This window comes from Chrysochloris asiatica, unplaced genomic scaffold, assembly GCF_000296735.1.
Source record: "Chrysochloris asiatica unplaced genomic scaffold, ChrAsi1.0 scaffold00004, whole genome shotgun sequence".
NCBI classification, from domain to species: domain Eukaryota; kingdom Metazoa; phylum Chordata; class Mammalia; order Afrosoricida; family Chrysochloridae; genus Chrysochloris; species Chrysochloris asiatica.
In genome coordinates, this window is record NW_006408522.1 from 40,597,949 (window position 1) to 40,618,997 (window position 21,049).

The following is a 21,049-nucleotide window of genomic DNA, read 5'->3' on the forward strand; positions in this document are numbered from 1 at the left end:
CAATACATTGTTTGATTTCTTGACTGCTGCTTCCATGAGTGTTGATCCAAGAAGAATGAAATCCTTGACAACTTCAGTCTTTTCTCTGTTGGTAAGAATGTTGCTTATTGGTACACTGGTGAGGATTTTTGTTTTCCTTGCATTTAGATGCAATCCATACCAAAGGCTGTGCTCTTTGATCTTACCTAGGAATAAATCTAACCTGCGATATGAAGGACATACACAATAAAAACAATAAGTCACTGTTGGAAGAGATGTGTTATTGTTGTTGTTAAGTACAGTCAAATCAGTTCTGACTTGTAGTGACACTACAGGGTTTCTGAGGAGTGGCTGATGGAAAGAAGACATAAACAAATGGAAAGGTATTGCTTGTTAATGGATTGGATTGGAAGACAATATTATTAAGGTGAGAAAAGTTAAAATAATGTTGAAAGGAATAACAGATTTGGAGGACTCACACGTCCTTATTTTAAATCATTCTATTCAGTGACAGTAATCAAAACAATCTAATACTAGTATAATAATAGACACATGAACCAATGGAATATAACTGAGAACCCAGAAATAAACACACACATCTATAGTCAACTGATTTTTTTCTAGGAATGTTAAGATCATTTGATGGAGAAAGAAGAGTCTCTTCAATAAATGGTGCTGGAAAAAATTAGATTTTCACATACAGAAAAATGAGAATTTGTGTCTCACATCATATGCAAAAACAAATCAAAGAAGAATTAAGGACCAAATACGCAAATTCAAACCATAAAATTTGTAGAAGAAAAAGCATGGACAATTCCATCAAGCCTACTATTCAGCAATGGATTACCTAGCATAGTAGCAAAAGCCCTAACAGTGAAAGATAAAGTAAATAAATGGGACTTCATAAAAATTTAACTTTTGCTCTTCCAAAAACTTGTATCAAAAGTGAAAAGACAAGCTATCAACTGAGAGAATATCCTCAGAAATTATATATCCAACAAGAATTTCATATCAAAAATATATACCAAACTTCAAGAACTTAACAACAAAAAGTGGACAAAGGACTTGAGTAGATGTTTCACCAAAGAGGACATTCAATGGCCACCAAATACATGAAAAGATGTTCTTTATCATTGGTGGTGGTGGTTTATGTGCTGTGGAGTCAGTTCCGACTCATAGCGACCCTGTACAGGGTTTCTGAGGCTGTAAATCTCTACAGGAGCAGAAAGCCTCATCTTTCTCCCATGGAACAGCTGATAGTCTTGAACTGCTGACCCTGAGGTTAGCAGCCCATTTCGTAACCACTACGCTACTATCATTAGCCATCAGCTAAATGCAAATCTAAACCCAGTGAGATAAACCACTTTACTCTCACAGTGGTGGTGGTTATATGCCGTGATGTTGGTTCCAGCTCATAGTGACCCTGTACAGGCTTTCCGAGGCTGTAAATCTTTACGGGAACAGAAAGCCTCATCTTTCTCCTGAGGAACAGCTGGTAGTTTCAAACTTCTGACCTTGTGGTTCACAGCCTGATTCGTAATCACTAAGCTACCAGAGCTCCTTTAGGATGTTATTTTTGTTGTTGAGTGACGCTGAGTTGGTTCTGACCCATAGCTATGACTTAAAAACAAAAACAAACACAAAAAACAGAAAATAGCAAATGTTTGCAAGGATGTAGGGAAATTGAAATCCATATTCATTGCTGGTGGTAACACAAAATGGTGGTACAGCCACTGTGGGAAACAATGTGGCCGTGCCTCAAAAAATTAAATTATTGTTGCTGTTGTTAAGTGATCTACAACTTATTAAATTGGTTCCACCTCATAGTGCCATGTATAGTGTTTCCACAGATTGACTGGTGAGTTTGAATCCCTGACTATGTACTTAGCAATCCGACGCTTCTCCTCCTACAATTACCCATCTGGCCCAGCAATTCCACTCCTAGGCATATATACCCCAAGACTTGAAAGCAGAAACTCAAAAAAAAAGACTTGTACACCAATGTTCATTGTAGCACTATTCATAATAGTCAAAAGGTAAAAACAACCAAAATGCCCATATACAAATGAATGGATTAACAAAACTAGGCTACATATGTACAGTGGAATGCTACATAGTTAGGAAATGAGACGAAGTCTTGTTACATGCTACAGTACAGATGGAGCTTAAAGGTATTATGCTGAATGAAATCAGTCAATCACACAAGGACAAATATTGCATGACCTTGCTTCCATTTAAATAAAAAAAAGAAAAGGCAAATGTATAAAAACCAAAGTTTATTAGTGGTTACCAGGGATGGGAGGGAAGGTGGGAAGTGGGGATAATGGTGATGCAAACATCGCATTGGTTTTTGGTAGGATTGCATAGTCGATTATTGTAATTGTTGTTGACAAACTGTACACCTGTAAAAATTTGAATTGGCAAAACTTGTGTAATAGACATATTTACAGCAAGGACAAATATATATATATATCTGCTGAGGCTACTTATGTACAACCAAATGCTTTATGAGAGTTGATTTCTTGGTTGGGAAGTTTAGGGTCATGGGTTCGTGGGATACCTTAGCTAATTGGCTTAATAAAGTGTTTAGTGATTCTGTTCTACCTTTTACTTATTTAGTTGCAAAGTGCCTGAGGTCTTAAAAGCTTGCAAGCAGCCATCCCAAGAACAATAATTGGTCTTTATTAATCTGGAGCTGCAGAGGGAAAAGATGAGTCAGGAGTAGGAGGAGATTATCAAATGTGTACAGCTAATGTAAAGCCGTTTGAACTGCAAGGTCGGCGGTTCGAGCTTACCAGCGGCTCCTTGGAAACCCTATATAGGGTCACTATGGGTTCGAATTGACTTGACGGCACTAAACAACAACAACCACAATGGCACTGTTTGCCAGAATCCCAGAACTGGATGGAGCCTAGTTACCATTAATGGACTTTTTTTTTTTAAACTTAGTGAAGGTTTACACACAAGATCATCAGTTTTACATTCAACAAATCATACACTTTGTTTCATCTCAATGACTGCAATTCCCTCCTGCAACACCAGTTATATCCCACTTCTCTGTGATGATTTCTTCTGAACTTCATCCTTAGGAAAATTTTGTCAATTAGATTTTGGAAGGCTGACCATCCCATGGTGAACATACCTTACTAGTGCTGTTGCCATCACTATGTTTCTGTCTGGAGTCCTGGTGTGGTGCTGTGGGTTAATGTGCTGGGCTGCAAAGTCAGTTTGATCCGCAAGGTTGGTGGTACAAGTTCACCAGCCGCTCCTCAGAGACCCTCTACAGGGTCGCTATGGGCCAGAACAGACTTGACGGCACTTAGCAACAACAACAACATGCCCCTACCTACTACCACTTGGCTGAAAATTGGGTCATGAGAGTGAATTCCATTCCAGACCTGAAGGGTGGCTAAGGGTCATAGTCTCAGGTTCTTTTGGTGTCTTTCTGACCAGTAATTTTTAGGAGTCCAGACTTCTTAAATGATTTTTTAATCTAGTTCCACTCTATCCAAGACCTTCTAATATCTAATCCCTTTCAGAGGAGTTGGTAGTCATAGCCAAGTACCATTTAGTTTTCTGGTGTCAGATTTGTGGAAACTGATATTCTTGTGTTCCATTAGTCCATTGGGTTAACTGACTATTACTGAATATTTTAATCAAAGATTCCATAGAAGGTCCAAAGGAAGAAACTGTAAGGAACAGAACTTCAAAATTCTCATGGACTTTAGACTTTCTGGAATTATGGGGGGTGGATGAACCCCTGGAACTTTTGTTCTTAAATCACCTTTAAACCACAAATCAAAATATTCCCTGAAGTCAAATTAAAACTCAACAATGGTGGTGGTGGTGGTGGTTATGTGCCTGTGCCATGGAGTCAGTTCCAACTCATAGTGACCCTGTACAGGGTTTCCAGAGCTGTACATTTTTACGGGAGCAAAAACCTCATCTTTCTCCCACAGAACAGCTGGCAGTTTCGAACTAGTAAAAAGGTCTGTCTTAACATTATGTGCTTTTAAGATCTACATGGAATCAAACTAAAAACAGCAATTCAAAGGATTAGATAGGAACCTTAGGGGGCAGTGAGTTGATGTTAATGACAAGGAACAACTCAGAAAGGGAGGATGAGAACAGATATATAAATAAAACAATGCAATCAATGTCACTCAATTATCCATGTTGTAACTGTTGAATTGGTGTATGTTTTGCTGTGTGTATTGTCAACAATTAAATAAAAATTTGAAGAAATACTCCTTATGTAAAATGTTCAGGTATTGTAGTGTGTAGGTAAATAGTAACAGAGCCTGTGTAGCTGTGTAGAGACAGATACATGTGGCAGTTCCTTAGTCTGTCTCTATCTTGATTTCATTAACTTTCACTATGCAGACTGCTCAAAAAAGGGAAGGAAAAACAAATTGATAAGATAAAGTTAGGGGATTTCTAAAATAAATATTGCTAACTGACCTTTTTTAGATGACTCAAAGAGTTTCTTCGTAAAGTATCAAGTGGCCTCTTCATTAACTAGTTCTGTGTATAACTTAGATAAAGACATGGGTAATTGTCTTTCTTTGTCATTTTTTCTGGACTAACTCGTATGTGATCTTTTTCAGATATTTTTAAAAATCAGATAAATTCCAAACCGTTTTAGGGATATGAGACTATTTGTTGTTAAGTACCTTCGGGTCAGTTCCAACCCTTAGCGACCCTATTAATAGGGTTTCCGAGGAGCGGCTGGTGCAGTTCAAAGTGACACTGAAGTCCGGCGCATTAACCCACAGCGCCACACCAGGACTCTACGGGACTAGAGTTAAACAGAAAAAGTCAGGTTTCTGAGTCCTTTTTTGATGTGTATGCATGCTAGTATGTAGTTGTATCTAAGGCTAATTTCTATGCAGAAAGAAGCTCTGTATATAGTGTTGTTGTTGTTAAGTGCCGTCAAGTCAGTTCCAACCTATAGCGACCCTGTATATATATAGGGTTTCTGAGGAGCATCTGGTGAGTTTGAATCACTGACCTTGCAGTTCAAATGACTTTGCAGTCCAGCTCGTTAACTCACAGCGCCAAACTAGAAGAAAAAAAATCAGAACCTTTGAACCATCTCACTAATGATATTTTGTATCTTAGAATTTTTGTTTTGGTGAATTTATAATAAAAGGAGTTGTGTTTTTCATCACAGCACTCTGAATGAAACACATGATGTAAGAAGTAGACAGTTGCTTATTACTAAGTTTCTAAACACTGCTGTCCATCTCAAGAAGTCATTAGTTTACAGCTACTTCCTCCTTGTTTTTATGACATCTCAATTTATCATTAACCCCATTCTCTTATCCTGTGCTTTAAGATGAGCAAAGAAGATAATATCCACAACATGTTCATTGCTTACTCCACAGATGATAACCTATATGGAAAAAAAAAAAAAAAAGATAACCCTTCATTTCTTTAAATAACTCCTTCCTCTTTAAATCCTGTTAACTTTCCCTTGTCAAATTAGACTTTCAGAACATTCTTAAGGTAAATCAGACTAAATTACTTAAAGCATGGTTCATTCAAATGAAATGGGACCAAACATTCTGGAATTCTATGTTATAGTTCCTCGTCTTGCTGGGTAATTTCTTCATATTTACCCTCAACTTTTTTCACCCACATCTTTTTTTGTATTATTAGAGAAATGGACTAATCTTTTAATCCTCATTTCCTTCTAATGCAACTTCGTAGTGCATTGTGTCTGGACCTGTTAAGTAGGATTGTTGTCATAAGATTAGATACAAGTATCTCAGTTGTCTAGACATTGTATAACTTTTCTACCACATACTAAGATATTTGTTTTAAAGCAGCCTTGTAGCCTCCCCACCCCCAAAGTTCCCTTGGTGGTATATAAATGGCTTATGCTTAGCTGTCAACTGAAAGGTTGGAACCCACTTAACAGCACTGGGAAGGAAAGAAAAGTTCTGACAATCTGCTTCCATAAAGAGTACAGTCAAGAAAACCCTGTGGAACTCATTCTGTTCTGTTCTGGTTACACATGCATCACCATGAGCTGGAATTGACCTAACAGCAAGGGGTCTTGAGTTTTGTTTTTTTTTGTTTTTTTATTGGTTTTCTCTTTACTTTTTACACAAGAATAAATAAAGTATTAGTGAAAACCCCATGCACTTAATTCTTTTCCACAGCTTCTTAATGTCACCACCTGGATTTAGCCCTCTTGGAGTCCTGGTGTGGTGCCATAGGATAAGCACTCAACCTCAAGGTTGGTTTGAACCACAAGGTCAGCAGTTCAAACTCACCATCTGCTCCTCGGAAACCCTATCCAGAGTGGCTATGAATCAGAATCAACTCAATGGCACTTAACAATAACAACAATTTAGCCCTCTTATCCTGTGGAGTCCTGGTATGGTGCTGTAAGATAAACAGTGGACTGCTAACTGCAAGGTCAGCAGTTCGAACCCATCAGCTGCTCCTAAGAAATCCTATACAGACAGGTTTGCTATGAGTTGAACTGTCTCAGTGACATTCAGCAACAACAACTTAGCTCTCTACACATGGAAAGTTTTACTCTTGTTTTAAATGAGAGCTGATTATCTCTATTTGAAGTTGTATGTGGATAATCGATTGGTATTATCTGCATCTTTGAGTATTTCCTTTTTCACATATCCCTTCTCAAAAATCCATCTCATGTTGCTACTAAGTTTTCACCTCAACCTGTTTCAAATTTCAATAAAAATAATATTTTTAGGATGCAAAGCATTGACTTGTTTGCATTTTCAAATATTCAGTAAACAACTCTTACATGTGTGCCAGGTACAGAACTGGATTTTGTAACTCAAGTGTAAGCAGTCAATGTCTGCTGTCAAGAAGCATAAATCCTATTGGGGAAGAGAGGCACATCAGCAAGTGTTTGGAGTGCAGTGCAGTGCGACAAATGAGAAAAGTTCAAGATGGCAGGGGAACACATAAGTTATGGACATTATTAAGTAACTTACAAAATAGAATCTGGGTAATTGGTATCTATGATTCCTTGGTGTTCCAAATTAAGATGTTCTATAAAATGTGTTCCTTGTGGCTTTAGAAGTGTGAAAGTTCTGTCTGCAGAAATCAGGAATGTCTTAAAAGCAGAGGAGACCACCTAAACTTTGGCATGCCACTTTGCCTCCGTTGCCTCCATTTCCTTAGGCATAAAATGAGAAGTTTGAATTTGATGACCTCTAATGTCCTTTTTATTTCTAAATTTCTGAGTCTGTAAGTTTTATTTTTGCAGTTCACTGAAAAATCTAAATAGCCTAAACCTGTTTTGAAATCTCTTTCAACAAATGATCCATAAAATAAATAAGCACAAAATTCAATTTTTTGGAAAAGTGGTCTGGCTGTAGAGCTGAGTGGCCCCATAAAATATTAATTTGGTCATAGTGTGGAAATGTGAAATGATTGTTAAATGAGTCAAGGCCTTATTTGTGGCTTTTGGCTCATTTAGTCAGATTACCCATTAGCCATGTAGGCAGCATGACATGCATGGCCAAGCAGCTTATGGGAGCATCCTAACAAATGTTAAATAAAAATTATCTTTCTCTAGCCTTAGGAATATATTTCCATTATTTTCCAAATAAGACTGTACTCAGTTTTTAAAGGTTTGGTCAATGGTAAAATAATTATATTCATTGTGATTAAAATTCTGAATCTTATCTGCAAAGCGTTTTCTAATACAATTTTCCTATACCTTTTGTGGAAGTATAGAAATGGAATGAATGTTGATGGTATTCGAGCGTCACTTTATTCCATCAATGCCTTCCATATAAACACCCTTGAACTATTAAAATATGTATATGTAATGCTTCTCCTGGTAGATGCAGAAAGTGTTTCTCCTTTGTCCTAAATCACTTTTTTCCCCTCTCTTTCAGTCACTAACTTTGTCATCTTAAAATTCCTTCTCGATTTTTCTGCTTTATCTATAATAAATTTAATAACAGTTCTTAAAAACCTCTGTCTGATAATCCATCAAGCTCATTCGATATTCCTTTCGCTTAACTACAGAAACCAGTGTGCTTTGCTCTTTGCTCTTCTTAATGAAGCCTTCCCACTGAGGCTCTAAGTATCAAACAAATGTGTTAATCTCTTGGGATCTGACGATTATTAAAATCTCCCAAACCTTTTCTGAATTTTAAAGGATGTGATTATTATAGCTCCATCTATTTACTTCCATGTAAAATCAAATAGAAATGAATCTGCCTGAAATAGCCACATTTTCTTTCTCCCAAATATACATCTGGCACTAAAAGAGAAAAAACCAACTACTAATTTGAATCTGAGATCTGCGTTTCCATGACACCAAACATCTGGATGAAAGTGGAAAATTCAGTGTATGTTTTCAAATATCCAAATATTGTGTCGATAAAACAGTTAAATGGTTGTCTGAATCTTTCCATTTTTATCTGGATATTTATGTATCATATACATGGCAGAGCCAGTTCTTTCTATCATAAAACAGTATGAATTTCAGAACTAATGTGTTCACTAACAAGTATGTATTGAGCGCATATTATGTAGGAAACACTGTGCTAAGTGCTATACAGAGTTCAAGGTTGACTAAGTCATGAATTCTGCACTCCAATAATTTGCAGTCCAGTGAGGGATATATAACGTAAGTGCCACATATATATAAAAGACCAGAGAGAAAGCACTGTAGAAGTTGGGAGGTTTTCCACTGGATCTAATGTTTGGACTGGCTTTGAGGGACAAGGAGGGCCTGGATTTTCCAAAATCATGGGAATGGAAAACAATATTTGAAATATGGTCTCCTCTAGCAGCTGGTAAGGGAACTTGAGTAAGGTCAAACGACCCTAAAATTGCCACATGTTTAAATTTTCTGTATCAGAGTCATTGGTTCCAGTAAGGTTTTTGAGTCTAAATGTGTTTTTAAAGTATTTTATTAGTAAATTTATATTCAGCTTTACTCTAGAAATATTGTGCAATTGACTTTCAAAGAAATGTCATCAAAATTCTGCCTTATATTTTGTTCTCCTAATTTAGGTACAGAATTTTCACTTTGACATATCACGTGTTTACACATCTACTTTCCACCAGCCTGTACTCAGTGTAGAAAACATGTTGTTGTTGTTTTTGTGTATTGTCAAGTCAGTTCTGACTCTTAGCGACCATATACAGGGTTTCCAAGAGTGGCCGGTGGGTTTGAAATGCCAACCTTGTTGTTACCTGTCTAGTGCTTATCCTACAGCATCATACAAGGGCTCTTCATATATGAGTGACATATTAAATCAAGGTCACCTGAGTTAACCCTATAAAACATACAATATTTTGGAAAAAATTGGGGTAAAGGAAGCAGTCATCCTAATGACCAATTTCTAAACAGTCGTGCAAACTAGCCAGCAATTTGCTTGATCATTTACTTAATTGTTGTATTCTTTAATCAAAAGTGATTAGACAAATTGCATCTTATTCAGCCTTCCAAGAGCTCATCTAGTGAACTTTATAGACCACAGTGAGTCAAAGTTATATGGCAAAAAGCTAATCTCAAAGACAGGCTTGATCCTAGAGAATGTCTTGCTCTTAAAAGAATTCAGTAAAAGAGTCACCACAATACAACAGATATCTAATTATATAAAAAAGTAAAATCACTACTGGCTTTAAAAAATAGGAAGTATATCAATTAGTAATGAATATAATAAAATTATGATTTTTTAAATTGACATTGGATTAAAAAATATGTTTGAAGTGGTACACATGCAGACAGAATACCCAGAGCCCTGGATTCACTTCGTCACAACCCTGTCGGACAAAATAGAACTCATCAAAGAGTATGAGGCTAGTAATCTTTGTGGAAGCAGATGATAGCTTCAACTTTCTCCCATACCGTGGGTGGGTTTTAAACTACTAACCTTTTGGTTAAGAGTCCCATACTTAACCCACCATGCCACCAGGTGTTTTTCTTGTTGGTAGATGCTGTCCAGTTGGTTCTGACTCATAGCAACCCTATGCACAACAGAACGAAACACTGCCCAATCCTGCACCATTGGCACAATTGCATTTACGGTTCAACCCATTGTTGCTGCCACTATGTCAAGCCATCTTGTCGTGGGGGAGCTTCCTCTTGGGCATTGATCATCCACTTTACCAAGCATGATGTTCTCCAGGGACTGGTCCCTGCTGGCAATATGTCCAAAGTTCAAGAGACCAGGGATTTCACTATCCTCACTTCTGAGGAGTATTCTGGCTCTACTTCTCCCAAAGACAGATTTATTTGTTCTTCTAGCAGTCCCTGGTATTTTCAATATTCTTCTCCAACACCATAAATCAAATGTATCAATTCTTCTACAGTCTTCCTTATACATTGTCCAACTTTTACATGCAAATGAGGTAATTGAAAATACCATGGCCTGGATCAGGCCTACCTTAGTTCTCAAACTGACATGTTTGTTCTTGAACACTTTAAATCTTGTGTAGCAAATTTGCCTAATTCAGTATGTCCTTAGATTTCTTGACTGCTGCTTCCATGAGTGTTGATGGTGAAGTCTTTGACAACTTGAATTGTCAAATTGAAGTCTTTGACAACTTCAATCTTTCCTACATTTATCATATTTATTTGTCTGGTTGTGAGGATTTTTGTTTTCTAGTCTTTGATCTTTATCAGTAGGTATTTCAAGTCCTTTTTTCTTCCAGCAAGCAAGATTGTGACATCTGCATATTGCAGGTTGTTAATGAGTCTTCCTCAAATCCCGAGTCCACATTCTTCATCATATATCCAGTTTCTCAGCTTATTTGCTCAGCATGCAGACTGAATACGTATGGTGAAAGGATACAACGCTGGTGCAAACATTTTCTGATTTTAAGCCATTCAGTATTTCCTTGCTGTGCCTCTTATTCTATTCCCAGGTTCTTTATGAGCACAGTTAAGTGTTCTGGAATACCAACTCTTCTGGTTTTAGTTATTAGTGTCTAATGAATCAAATCTGTTCCTGAGATGGTTTCTAAATACAAGTGGGTTATGTTCAAGGTCATATTTTGGCTCTTGTGGACTTGTTATAGAAATTTTCAACTTTCAACCTGAACTTGCATACTAGCAGTTGATGATCTGTTTCCGAGCTGGCCCTTGGTGCCCTGTTTTGGCTGGTGACATTGCTCTCCATCATCTCTTCCACTGTTGTAGTTAATTTGATGCCTGTGCCGTTTAAGGGTACTGGTGTTGTTATTTTTATTAAATGCTGTCAAATCGGCTCAGATTCATAGTAACCCTATATAAGGTTTCTGAGAAGTGACTGGTGGGTTTGAACCACCTACTTTGCAGTTATTAATCCAGTGTTTATCCTACAGCGTCGCGCCAGGACTCCTTTGTTGTCAAAAAAGGTATTAATAATGAATAAGTCATTGGTCTTGCAAAATTCTATTAGGTGATCTCCAGCATCATTTCGATCACCCAGGCCATATTTCCAACTACTGACCCTTCCATTTTGTTTCCAACTTTGTTTCACATTCTAATCACCAGTGATTACCAATGCTTTTTGATTGCATGTTTGATCAATTTCATACTGAAGAAGTTGGTAGAATTCTCCAATTTCATCATTACTGGTTTTAGTGGTTGGTGTGTAACTTTGAGTAATAGTGGTTGATAGTCACTGATTTTCCTTGTAGGTGTCTGAATATCATCCTATCGCACACAGCATTATACTTCAAGATAAATCTTGAAATGCTTTTTTTGATGATGAATGTGATGCCATTCCTCTTCAATTTATCGTTCCCAGCATAATAAACCATGTGATTGTCTGATTCAGAATAGCCAATACTAGTCCATTTTAGCTCACTAATGCCTTGGATGGAGTCCTGGTATGGCACTGTAGGATAAGAAAGGGATTGCTAATGACAAAATCATTGGTTCAAACCCACCAGCTGCTCCTTGAAAATCCTATGCAGTACTCCCTATGAGTTAGAACCAATCCTATAGCACTTAACAATAACAACAGCAATGCCTAGGATCTCACTTTTTGTGTTTCATTTCATTTTTGATGACTTCCAGTTTTCCCAGATTCATCCTTTGTGCATTCCATGTTATGATTAGTAATGAGTGTTTGCAGTTTTCTTCCCATTTTGAACTGTGCCACAAATGAGAAGGTCCCGAAAGCTCTGTTATATTCACATTATTAAAGTCAGCTCTACTTTGAAGGAGACAAATCTTCCCCAGTCATATTTTTAATGCCTTCCAACCTGAGGAGCTCATATCCTGGCACTTTATCTGACAATATTCTAGTGCTATTCATAGTGTTTTCATTTTCTGGTACTGTATCTGACAATATTCTAGTGCTATTCATAAGGTTTTCAGTGGCTAACCATTCACAAGTGGTCCATCTGTCCTTCTTCCTAGTCCATCTTAGATAGAAGCCCCACTGAAGCCTGTCCATCATGGGGAGACCCTACTGGTGTTTTAAGTACCGGCGACATTGCTCCTACAGCAACACACAAGCCACCACAGTACTACAAACTGATAGACAGGGTGGTAGGGGTTTCCTGGAGACAAACTGATAGATAGGGGGGTAGGGGCTTCCTGGGGACAAACCGATAGATAGGGTGGTAGGGGCTTCCTGGGGACAAACTGAAAAAAAAAAAAAAGGAGCCCCGGTGGCACTGTGGATTAGATGTTGGATCGCTAACTTTCAGTTCAAATGTACTATGTTCTCTGTGGGAGAAAGACGAAGCCGTCTGCTCCCATAAAGATTTACAATCTCAGAAACCCTATATAGGGTCACTATAAGTCAAAATTGGCTCAATGACCGTAGATAAACAAAAATTAAAAGCCTCCATCTGCTACACTAAGAACATTAACAATTATTTAGTGTGTATTTTTCTAGATGTCTTTCTTTTACTATAAGCATATTTGGAGTCCTGGCTTGGTATTGTAGGATATGCGTTGGACTGCTAACCTCAAGGTCAGCAGTTCAGACCTGCCAGTTGCTCCTCAGAAATGCTATACAAGGTCACTATGAGTTGGAACCAGCTTAACAGCACTTAAAAACAGCATCAGCATGTTTAATTTCTGTCTGTCCCATCCTTTTTTTTTTTAACCAAAAAAAAAAAAATGTGAGTAATACATTTTGTCCTGCAACTTCCTCTTCTCACTGTATAATGTACGAGGTCATCCTTTATATGAGAACATTATATTTTATTTAAGTATGGTCCAGTTGATAGACATTTGGATATTTCTAACTTTTTCTACCTTCTAAATATGACTTTTTAATTTCTTGTGGACTTCTAATTCTTGAGGTAAAATAGAAGTAGCACTTGAAGTATCTTAAAATCTCAGTATAAATCCTTTCAATACAGAATAAAGTTCATGATAAGTTAAGTTTTAAACATTATTGGAGGGAAGTTAATCACAAAAGAAGATTAAAAGGGTTCCACCAACAAAATTGATGTGTTCTAAAGATACAGATCTATTTCCATGTACTTGAGAAACTAGATTTACCCTCAAAGAGGGGAAAGGGGAAAAAAAAATTTAAAAAACAGGCAGAACTAAGGTCAATATCTTCAATAATGATAATATCTTTCCTTCAAATGTCTCATTAGAAAAAAAATATATTCTATCTACATTGAGTCATGCGTCATATATATCTTACTAACTTTTTAGACAGTTGTCAGTTAATATTCAAAGTAAAAGGTTCTTTGTGATCCACTATTCAACTTACTACAGTGGCTAGAGAATTCTTTCGGGATGTGAATATTTTTGACATGTGCTGGTTCTTTCTTGATGAAGGGAATCATCATCATCGCTATTATGTTACGATGTGCGCTCTTATGAGTAAGTTGAGCCACCTCTGGGCCACTGGACCAGAGTGGGTTGGCCCCCAACAGTGAACAGACTAAACTATAGCTTTAGTCCAAGAATATGGAAACTGACAACAAATTATTGCTTGTGGTCTACTTCCAGTTTTCAAGTGCAAACATACCAAAGTTTATTTTAAATTTGAGCCAGTCAGACATTTAGTAATATACATCAAAGAAGAAGTGAAGGCTTCCCATGTTTATTATTTCAATATGATGTCTGTTCTAATAAAGTAGAAGAATGCATATGATAGACCATGTAGTAGGAATTCTCTAGTTCCACAGTTTGGCCTTAAATATATACATATATTTGTAAATTAATCCAAAACACATTGCCGTGGTTCCAATTCCTCTGAAAGCTGATTGTTTTTCATCCTTTTTTTAATTTTAGAAATACAGTGGCTGGCTGCCAGAACACTTTCAGATAAACAGTCCACTCCATGTATAAAAGGTGCACAGACTAACGAATGTTCAGAAACCACAGAACGTTATTCAAATAAGTTAAAGTTATTATGGTCTTCCCTATTAATTAAAAAAAAAAAAAGCCATCTGTGCAAGGTGGATTTTGGTAAGATCCCAATTTCTTTTAAATGATTGTGAATGGAATTTGCAACTGCTTTCATAGTGAAAGTACAGCTCAGGGATTCCCAAGATAAAATACGCTGTTTATGTAATTCTGTGGTCATTTGATTAAATTTCTAATAAAACACTGGAAAGAATTCTTGTTATTCAGTCAGAATTTACAATCAAAATGAAAGGAATTGACTTGGGTGTAACAGCACTTTCTTACTCTTCTACTTCCTTAACAACATCCTAAATCGTTCCTTTTATTTTCACCTCTCTCTTTCTCTCTCTCACATACGCACATAGCAAACAACCTACACTTTGTCAGAACTATCTTGAGCAAACACATAATAACAGTGAGCAACACTAACCATCCAAACAGGATTGAGAACACTCTACAGTGAAACAACACAATTGAAAACATAACCAATGTAGCTCTTCATATACTCTAAGGATGTATCCTTGTTTTCATTTTCATTTTCAGAATTTATCCTCACTGAGCAAATAACTTATGACAAGGAGGATTTCTGTTGTGAGGTTGTTGAGTTTGTTTTATGTGTCATTTTTTTTTTTTTCTCCAAGCAGTGTTTTCAGTCAATTAAAATTTCTACTCTAGGCCTTTTCCAGTTTGAAGCCACCCCGGTGCTTGTGATGAGCAATCCTTCTTGTTTGTGCAGCCATTTATTATCTCCATTACCAAAAGGAGAATAGAGGACAATTACATTGTTTGGTCGAATCAGAGTGTTAGGAGGAGTATTTGTCATGGTGGCAGAGTGCAGCACCTGACAGGCAGCGATTGATGGCCAGGAATGAGTGTGAGTGGCCAAAGCAGCCTCGTAGGATGCAAATTACTGACTGTGGAGTCCAATTTATCCTGTTCATTTTTCTTGCCCGTGCTGAAGACCATTAGTGGTTTTTGAAGCAGTGAAGGGGTCATTACTAATGTGGGCAGGCTCGAAGCAGGAGGGGGAAGGAGGGGAAAAGCCTTCTGTAATTATACAGCTTTCAGGGACAGGCTGGAGGTCCTAGCCAAAAAAGTGTCAACACCTCCCAATCAGAAAAATTTATTTTCATTTTATGCTTAACCCATATTAACTCAACATTATCATCTTTCTTTGTTAACATTTGCAGAATATTAAAAGCCTGGCTCCTATATTAATACAAATCTAGTTAACCCCTTTTGCTGTCCAGGGGGTTTTGTTTAACCTAATGGCATTTGGGTTTGCTAATAAGCAATTGCACACATTTTGGATAATGTGCACTATTATTGAAGATAAAATACCTGAAGAATAAAGTCTTAGATGACTGAAAAACATTCACTCTTTCAAACACTGGAATGATTAGAATGCTCTGAATGGAGTACTTTAGTGTTGACTATGTCATTCTTTAATCATGTTGGTGGGAAATATTCATTTTGAAGACTGTCTAATTTTTGAATGGATTTGACTTGCTGGATAAAAGTTTACTTTTTTTTGTTTAATAGAATCAGTGAATGTAGAGCAGGGACTTATTTAAAAGACATATTTAATAGTGATGTACATACCAGTGTAATGTCTCTTAAAGTAAATATACAATTCGCAAATGACAATCCTTGGTCTCAGAATGAGAGAGAAAGATGGGTTGCAAGTGGGAAGACTGTTCATTATAAGTGTTGGTGAACTGTGATGGGAAGCAAAAAATTTTTGAAACGCTATAAAACCTCTGGCTTCATTTTCTTATTGCCATTCTTTGAGGTACAATGTAAAATTTCAATATGAAGCATTGTATGTAATAGACCCCCGTGATGTGTGTGACCCTGTTAACCTAGAGCAGTAGCCAGTGCAAATGAAAGAAGTTTCCACAGTCCCATAAAGGAGCCAACAGAGATGCACTGTCAGTAAACTGTGTTGCATTGAATTCATTGCCATGGCTTCCAAGAATACTCGTGATTATGTATTATCTCACTCTCCAAACTTTTACTGTCAATAAACTCAGGATAACTAGGAAATAATGACTACACTGAGCCATATCACAAAGATAATTTAGAATGAAGGCTTTAACATAGGTTTTCTAGCACACAAACTAAAATGGGCCTGAAACTAATTCCCTTAGTGTAACTGAAGGGATTGTAGATAACCAAAAATTCTGACATCATCATCAAGAAATTGAATAATGTAAACACCTCGCTGTTTGCTGCTGGCCTTATAAAGTGTGGCAGGACTATGGGGACAGCTAAAACAGATTTTGAGGCTCTTACTCCTGCCCACTTTTTTCCACACATGAAAAAGCTGCGATTAGGAAAATCAATCTATAGACTAACGAAAACATTCTTAGAAGTAAGTGACTCTTTCTTAACTTCTGATGCATCTTTTAAAACATTTGTTTTTTCATTAGCATCCGTACCCTTCCGAAGAGCAGAAGAAACAGTTAGCACAAGACACAGGACTTACAATTCTTCAAGTAAACAACTGGTGAGTGACCCAAACATCAATGTCTTTCTCCCATGGCTAAAATGAGATATCTAAACAATTGTATTCTTTTTTTGGTTCTGAAACAAATGGAATGGGGTAGGACAACTTCTGTGTTTCTGCCTTGAGATGTGAAAGTAGTGTTTAGGGAGACAGAAAGGTAGCCTTGGTAAATGGGTTTTGCAAGATTTATTCCTTTACGTCTTTCTGTTTCCCCTTTTCTTTTCTGTTCTTTTTTTCCACCTCACAATTTCCACCTCTGAGGCTTAAAGATTCATGAATGGAACTGCAAATTCTCTCCATGCCATTCCTGTTGAAGATAGTTAACGCGCTGTGTTTTCTGCACAGACCTGACATGGAGTTATCCATTCTGGGAAGGTTTCTTTAGTGAAGACTTTCAGTGGTGATGTAGCTACAGGCTTTTTAGTTTCTCCTAACAGAAATGTATTTACCCTAATTTTTTTTTTTCCCCTCTTCTTTTTAACACGGGAAAAAAGGTTTCCCATTTTTCGCTTTGCGATTTGGTAGATTATTCCTTTGGTGGCATATGGACCATCCACCCTTTGTACGTGGCTTAGAGGGTAACTGAGGAAAAGGAGGGGGCAGAGGATTAAATAAAATGATCACAGTGGCCAAGAAATGATATAGGAATTACTTATCAAAATACTGGCCCAGGTTTTATCAGCAGCTTAATTTTGTTCAGTACATTCTTGGGGTGATGTTCAGATTAATTGAACTGACAGTTCTCTTTCAAAATTCAGGGAAAGTATTTGCACGGATTTCAGGCCTTATACAAACTTAATTACATGGAACTCCATTTTATCATTCTAATTCCATGTAGCAGAGGTTGTATTTACAAATGAGAAGGCTCTGCTTTTATTCACAGCTTTCCTTAATATATTTATCAAAGCAGGTTCATTTACAAAGTGCTCTATCTGTGGGATACAGGCAGGCAGACATTAACAAAGCTTTTAGGTTTATCAGGCTCGCTGCCTGATGAGCTACCCGAGGGTCAATTGATTTTGTGGTTCTGTGATTCATTTTTTTCTCATTTTTCTAGGATCACAATGAGAGACATGCTTGGAGAATTAGCCAGTTTGTCTGCCTTATCTGTCAGGCAATTTTTTTTTTTTCCCAGGGAAGTCAAGCTACTTAAATTGGCCACAGGAACTGCCGTTATCTGACTTTAATGCACCCTATAGTGTGGATAGCATTTCAATTACACCAGTAACCAAAGCTTAGCTGCAGCCCTTTTCATGCCTAGTGCTGTACAAAAAGTGATGTGCCTACCTACAGAAGCAGAAAATTGAGTTGCCTTGCTTCTGTCAGGGTGATTAATGCAGAAATAAACTGCTAACCTGAAAAGAAAGGCAGGAAGAAAGGATAGACAATACAGACTTGAATTCACTTTAATTTTCTTCTAAAGATTGGAACTATGTACATTTAAAGATACCCTTTAGACCAAAAACTAGGAGTTGAGGCTAAATCTCCAGTGGAGGATGTGTATGTGATTATATGTCAGCAGGAGTCTCAGTATACATACATACAATCTATGGAAGCATATATATTTTTATTTATGTTCTTAACACAAGTTATCAGTAGTCTAAACTACAATAAAATAATAAATCCTGTGTTAACTAAGGGAGACTTAATTGCCCTGTTGTTGGTTGTTATTAAATGCTGTCAAGTTGGTGTGTGTTACCTTATAAGAGACTAGTTACCCAACTGAGCTGTGGCATTATATACAGTGGTCCTTGAGGCAGCCATTGTTGCTGTGGAACACATTTTGAGCAAGTTGAGAGAGAGCGTCATGAGATTTTTAAAAAGAGAAATGAAATCTTCCTACACTGATATTTGGTATTGACATTTGAGCCCTGCTTATGTTACAAGTCTTGTTCATATCATCCATAGTCTCTGCTTGTTTTTTTCTAAATTTTATTTTGTTTTTGTAGTTGCTGTTGAGAATATACACAGCAAAACATACATCAATTCCACCGTTTCTTCCTGGACGTTTCAATGCTATTGATTGCATTCTCCAGTTGCATGACCATTGCTCACCTTCCTCTTTTGAATTGTCCCTTCCTTATTAACAAAAACATACTGCCCCCTAAGGTTCCTGTCCAATCTTTCAACTTACTGTTGCTGGTTTGATCCTATATAGGTAGTCCTTAAAAGAAGACAATGCTCAAGCAGACGTTGTTGACTAGTTCTACTAAATGGTTGTTCAGTTTTAAGAAGACTCCAGGGGATCTTTTTGGTTAAAGATTTAGAGATGATCTCAGGACAGTAGCGTATGAGGGTCAGCCACTTTTCCTGTACTTTTTGATGTACTCAAGGTTGAAGAATGAAGAATGTTTAGTATTTAAAGTCTTGTATTTAAACACTAGTGTTTCTTGCAATCAGGTACGTGGTTAGAACCTGGAAAGAGCACCTTCATTTTTGGAATTTCATCGATCCCCAACTCATGTATGAGGAGTTCAGTTGGTGTGGCATTTTAGACTTCTTGTTTCTCTATTACTCAAGCAGTATTTGCCACAGAATGCCAAGGGTTACGACAATGTGACAGTTCATTGCACAGTATACTTTCCATAGTTGGCATAAACGTTGGTACCTACATCTCTATAATTGTATCTTTCTAATTTTCACATTTCCTTCTTTAAAAAAGATGCCCTGTTAGTGCCATGACTAAAGTGCTGCACTGCTAACCTAAAGATCAGAGTTCCAATCCATCAGCCATTCTGAGAGAGTAAACTGTAACAACCCGATTCTGTAAAGAGTACAGCTTTGGGAACCCTATGGGGCAGTTCTACCCTGTCCTGTAGGGTTGCTAGGAGTTAGAATCGACTCAAGGGCAATGGATTTCTTTTGGTTTTTTGATCTTCTGAAAACTCCTATAATTCTGCCCTAAGGTCCAATTCTTAGTTAATGGTTACCGTGGCTTTGATAATAAGGTGTGACTCATGAGAACAGTACAGCAAATACCTCTACAAGATTACCACCAAGTTCATATAGTCACTGAGTTTCTAGGGGTTTCAAAAAGAACCTAAAAGCCAGTATCAACTATTTTAGTACCTATTATAATTGTCCAATGCCTTGATAAATAGAGAAAATTATCCAACCCAGTTTCTAAAGACTTCATAATCATTGTCCTTAAGAGCAAAGTAGTGGCAAGGAGAGGTGAGAAGGATGAACTCTGAACATTTTCTCTAGGCCCTGAAAACTCTTAGCCAAAAAGGATAGAGCGTCAGAGGGGAGATCTGAAAACATCATCCTGTCAGCACTTCTGGGAATACCATACACGGTTTTCTAGTTTGGACCAGGAATTTAAGATGGTGTGTCAAAGAATTAGAGTATCATAGAAAGAATGAAAATCATAAAATCATGGAAGACTTAGCTGCTCCAGGTCTGCTTCTCACTTACCTCTTTAAATAGAAAGGTCAAGCAAGGTCAGGGTAGTTATGCAGCGCTGTAAAGTAACATCTATGGTAATAAGCGACAGAACATAGCTCCACGGCTTGATGATAGCAATAAGCAATAAAAGCAGACCTGTTAAGATCAGTCAGTAATTATGAACTTTAGAACAAATAAGCAAAAAGGAAGTTTAAGAGATAATTAAGAGAATTAAAGAAGTGTTTTATCACCGCCAACGTAAGAAATAATCTTAATGGGTTTTTTCAATGTATTTACAGTAGGGTGTATGCAAGAAGTGATGATACAACTGAATCAAAATGTGATTTCAGTAAAGGAGTGGAATTTATGCCACTAAATCAGACTTTTTTTTTTTTTTTTCCTCTCCAGTTAACTCTCAGAAGCCCAAAATAATCAATCACCTCACTATGACTTTCCTTTTCTTTTTTCTACTGATAATAGCTAGAACTTTAATGTATGTACTTCACAGGTTAGTTGGTGGGGAGCCAAATCAGCTATATAAGAACCAAAGTGCATGCAATTGAAGAGAACAAAAGCTAAGAACCAAGTATCTTCAACCTGAATAGACTCCTCCTAATTGAGACGCAAACATGGTATAATTTAACTGAATATTGATTCAAGGTCTAAGGGTAACATAGTATGCTGAGTTAAAATGCAGATTTGGGAACCAAATTCTGTGAGGCTAAAATTGTGGTCTCCCAATCTGTTAGATGTTTGACCTTCAGCAAACTGCTTAACCTCTAAGCTTCCATTGGCTCTCTTTTCTGTAAACTGGGTATAATCATCATCATATATGTGTGTGTGTGTGTGTGTGT

General features: G+C 37.2%; 1 protein-coding gene across 7 annotated transcripts in view; it reads left to right on the top strand.

The window, feature by feature from the left end:
- MEIS2 (Meis homeobox 2) overlaps nt 1-21,049 on the top strand; it is a 283,660-nt gene that overhangs the window by 180,009 nt on the left and 82,602 nt on the right. For all 7 annotated transcript variants that reach the window (XM_006831796.1, XM_006831792.1, XM_006831790.1 and 4 more), the window contains exon 9: nt 16,732-16,808. In XM_006831796.1, coding sequence (XP_006831859.1) covers nt 16,732-16,808 — 77 coding nt within the window. The remainder of the gene's footprint in view (nt 1-16,731; nt 16,809-21,049) is intronic.